Source organism: Osmerus eperlanus, chromosome 5 (assembly GCF_963692335.1).
Source record: "Osmerus eperlanus chromosome 5, fOsmEpe2.1, whole genome shotgun sequence".
NCBI lineage: Eukaryota > Metazoa > Chordata > Actinopteri > Osmeriformes > Osmeridae > Osmerus > Osmerus eperlanus.
Window position 1 is genome coordinate 19,863,804 of NC_085022.1, and position 4,345 is coordinate 19,868,148.

Below are 4,345 nucleotides of genomic sequence, written 5' to 3' on the forward strand. Positions count from 1 at the left end.
AGTTTACACTTCTTTCATTCTCCGTAGGTCAAGGACGTAACACCCATAGAAACAACAATACTTCATTTCTTTCATGGCTGCCTCACACTCTTATAACTGCCACACTGGCCATTGTAAAGAATGGTCTGACAGTCAGCTGACGGAAATAACCATTCACCATCACAGAGTTACAACCAAGCATACGGTTGCTCAATAACAAAAACTTTATGAACGTTATTTTGTTACTTGAGATCTTAAGATAAGTAGGTCTCAAGTTGCATTCGATGTATTCAGACAAAAATATTCAAATATTTTTTTCTTTTTACTATTACATGCATAACTTGAAAATTCAGAACAGAATGGGCGGTATAATGTGATAGAAGGAAAACTGATTTTTTTATTGATAACACATAAGTATGGACATCTTCAATAGGCCGATGATGATACACACTAAAATGGCGGCCTGATATGAATTTTGTTACTTTTTGGTCTGATAGTTGTGTCTCTATCCCCAAAGGTTGAACCTGTAAAACAGATGTAATATTAGATCAAGGAAAACATAAATAGGACTGAGTGGATTCAATTAAAGATCTAATTTGTGTGAGCATTAAAACACAACCACCGCACCTGTCAGTGTCTCGCCCTGTATAGCCATCGCTTCTACGCTTTTGTATGCCTCCTGTCATCCAGCCAGTCCTCTGATTTCTTAATGCAGAAACGTCACAAAACCTGGAAAATATATAGCTATGTTACAAATTCCTTATGTCAACCAACTGCATGGAAAAAGAAATTGACTTTGAACAAAAACTCACTTGCTCTGGTAGTGAGTTAGGAAACGTGAAGAATCACGTAGTGTGAGGGGCAACGTTGTTAAGTCAGGAGGGTTAAGAATAAAGCCTGATGGCTCCTGTAAACAAAATAATATAATTCAATGTTTCAGAATTCTGACTAGCCACTGAAAAGCATATGTTGAATGATTCATATTGTGGCCGCAAGTGCAAATGCTGCTTCTCCCAAACATTTACATGGAGGCTGCGTAAACCCTTCCTACCTTAGTCCCAACGGACTTCATCTGAGTTGGTGAACCTGCCTTCGGAGGGCGTGAGGACGGTAGCAGGGAGGCCTGATTGCAATGTGAGGGATACAAGAAGTCATTTTACATCTTATATTTTCTCTGTAATTCCAATTACCAGCGACAAGTAGACAAGTTCAGGGAGCCGTGTGATCAGGGACGGAGAGCTGACTGCTGTACATACTGGACAGGCCAAGGGATCCAGGCTGTCTCGGGTGAAGGCTGTTTCTCTCTGGGCTCGGTTGATCAGCCTGGGTAATGCATCAGAGCCCTGGGGCATGTTCAAGGATACAGATTATATAAACCTTTAGAGGCTGACCTTAACCTTCATTGAGACAAACACATAAATGTATATATATATATATTTATATATCCTGTGTATACTACAAGAATGCAGTTGTGAGTGTGAAAAAATATCTTCTAAGATAAAGGTTGAGAAGAAGGACGTTGGAGGAAATGAGATGCCGACCTGAAGAAAGGTTATCGGAAGGAAGTCGGTTTTCATCACAGAGTGTTTGGTCTTGCGAGGATCACCCTGTTAGAAAGGCTAGTATAATGACAACAGGGCAAAATAATATATGGCTATTCTTTTTTCTGACCAGAAACCTAAATTCTGTCTGGATGATTTCATTAACTGACACCAAAATGTCCATTTAAGCCCACTACGAACCATATAGCAGTTGTGAGGTAAAAACGTGTTTAACTGAAGATCTACTGCCTCGGTGAAGCCACTCTCCTCCTTGACACCCACTATCTGGTGTTTCTGTGAAACTGACGCGGAATTGCAAATGAGTCATTTACACGTTGCCACAAAAGATCATGACTCAAGGTTTAAAACACAGTGTACGCTTCAGTGTACCTGGTGGTTGAGGACGATGAGGCACAAAGCTCTTCTCATATTCTGTCTGCAGAAATGCATTCTGGGACAAAAATGTAGAATAAAGCATAGCCAATTAGGATGCGTTTCCAACTTTTTTTTTTCTACCATTCAATCTTTATCCTGCTTGCTCTCTCTCTCTCTTGATGTACCTGTTTTGGATTAGTCATGTGCTGCAAGTAGCCACTCTCTCTTACTTTGCCACTGGGGCGGGACACAGCCTCACACCCAGTAAAGCCAATGAAAGGCTTGAAATGCCGCTTGGTCTGTGATTGAAAACTGTTCAACAGAGAATGCCTGTAAAATGAAAACATACTATTAATGTATCATGTTGATACATTCAATATAGATGATAATCAGTTATTTCCAGAAGTTCTGTCCAGCACGCACAGTCCTGACCCTGTCTTACCCAAGCTGAGGGTTGTCAGTGTAGTCCAGACTGGGGCTGTAGGAAAAAGCTGGTCTTAGATTAGCAGAGTAGCCCGTTCCATGGCTACATCCCAAAGTTGGGACAAATCCTTCCTTGTCTGTTTGTGGCACACCATGAAGAAAGTATACTTTATTCTTAGCTTAGCTTAACTAGCTTTGCTTTGATGGAGCATAGTGAAACCATAATAATAATAAGAGTATCCATTTGTGACTATAGATAGCTACAAAACCGGTGTTATTGTAACACAAGTCATTGCAGTCAAGCTATTTCCTCACCATAGGAGTCCTTATAAGAAGTGCAGTAAAGGTTGAGTGAGTTATTGGTCAGTCTGCCCCTTGGGCTGCCAGTTCCTCCCAGAGAAAGTCTGGCTATCTCCACCTGGCCACCCATCTGTGACTGGTGTGATGGAAACCACCTCTAACAACAGTGATGGATGGTTTAAAGCCCTAGGAACTAGGGTTGTGCTGTAAATAAGATGAGACCAGCAGTAAACTGAACATGTCTTATAACATATTGACGAATGCAAACACTCTAAACAACCAACAGGCATTGTGAATAATTGTAGAGGCTAGAGCTACTAGTAGCTACTGTTATGAAGACTTTGCGACTTTGTACAGTCGCCAATAAAGCTTAAAGTCATTAGACTAGCTATGTCACAATGCTAGATTTTCTTGTAATCGATAAATGAATGTAATGTTTTTTTTATGAAATAAAAATGTGCATTTAGCCATACAACCGGACCCTATCATGCTGTCGTACTAAGCACATATCTTCCGCCTTACCTGGCTTTAAAGTCGGTCTGACATTGCGCACCTGTCTACACCGCTTGGGCTTCTGGCACGAAGTTTTCCAGTGATACTGTTGCCACGGAGATTTTACTTGAGGGCATGCGACCAAGATGAGGTCACAAGTGAGGGTCATGAATGTGCCAACTGCTTGCACTTCAATGTAACTTTAAATAAAAGATGACCTTTTCTTTTTCATTATATGAAGTAGGGAAAATAAATGATAAACCTGTAATGTAAAAATGTCATAATTCAATCACATCAATCAGTCAACCACGTCCCTTAAAATCAAGCCTCGTTCATCATTTTGTAACCAACATATTTTAACCAAGTCAAGATAGCAACATAACAAAGAAAGCAACAACAAACAGAAAGAAAACATTTACAAACAATAAAACTGTAGGTGTATCAAAGTAACGTCGTTGATAGACAAAACAATTGGGAACAATAATGTGAGCAACACTATCCCTCTGCTCCTTAGGTCACTATGGATACTATTTTATGACATCAAATATCGTTAGACTCCCACCGTGTGCTCATAAACACTTTGTAGGTTAATAATGACCACTAGATGGCAGTATATTACCACAGTTGCATTTAACTAGCTTGGTCCAGTCTTTACCCACCTTACTTATTTGAAAAACGTGATGGCTTTTAATTTAAATTAACAATTTAATTAAACGTCATTGTGCTACTGCATTTGCAGTTATAGCTAAGGAATCCCAAATCAAACAAGTGTAATTGTTATTAATTTGCTGATGAACAACAATGACCATAAACAGTGCCACAATTATAGAAAAACTGATTTGGGATAGAATAATTTATTTAAGGTCTATATGTTTCATTACTGCTTGTTTGGAAATCAAGGCAGTCTTACTCATTTTTCCCCTCTATGGGAAATGGCATGTTGAGGTTGGTCTGAGATTGATGAGAGGCGACATCAGCCTCTTCTGAGCCAGAGAGAATGTTGTGTAGAAAAGCCTCATTGCCGGACTCCAGGAGAGCAACTAGACCCCGCCCTCACCCACTTACTCACACACCCACCCAGACCACAGACCTTGCCTGAAGGCCATTGAGGCCAGGAACTACAGTACAAAACCCTTTTCACAAACAATCCTATGTTTGATCTACACAGAAGGGCTTAAATAAGATGGACAGTGGAGAGAATAAATCATTTACAGCAGGTGGAAATCTTCAAAAAA

At 40.0% G+C, this 4,345-nt stretch overlaps 1 protein-coding gene across 3 annotated transcripts; it reads right to left on the bottom strand.

Annotated features, from left to right (window-relative positions):
* Positions 1-372: 372 nt before the first annotated feature.
* saxo4 (stabilizer of axonemal microtubules 4) lies at positions 373-3,367 on the bottom strand. Of its 3 annotated transcripts, none has more exons than XM_062460728.1 (12): positions 3,141-3,367; positions 2,634-2,775; positions 2,338-2,455; positions 2,081-2,225; positions 1,911-1,971; positions 1,722-1,822; positions 1,521-1,586; positions 1,236-1,322; positions 1,031-1,102; positions 792-886; positions 607-708; positions 373-503 (listed from the first exon to the last, which is right to left on the bottom strand). In XM_062460728.1, exons 2-12 carry the CDS (start codon positions 2,746-2,748, stop codon positions 485-487), a joined length of 981 nt encoding a protein of 326 aa, XP_062316712.1. In that variant the 5' UTR covers positions 2,749-2,775; positions 3,141-3,367; the 3' UTR covers positions 373-484. The 3 variants fall into 3 exon arrangements, 2 of the variants coding, with proteins under 2 accessions (XP_062316712.1, XP_062316711.1); XM_062460727.1 differs by having other exon boundaries at positions 2,634-2,822; positions 3,141-3,366; XR_009930421.1 differs by having other exon boundaries at positions 468-503; positions 607-684; positions 775-886; positions 2,634-2,822; positions 3,141-3,366.
* Between the last annotated feature and the right edge of the window lie 978 nt (positions 3,368-4,345).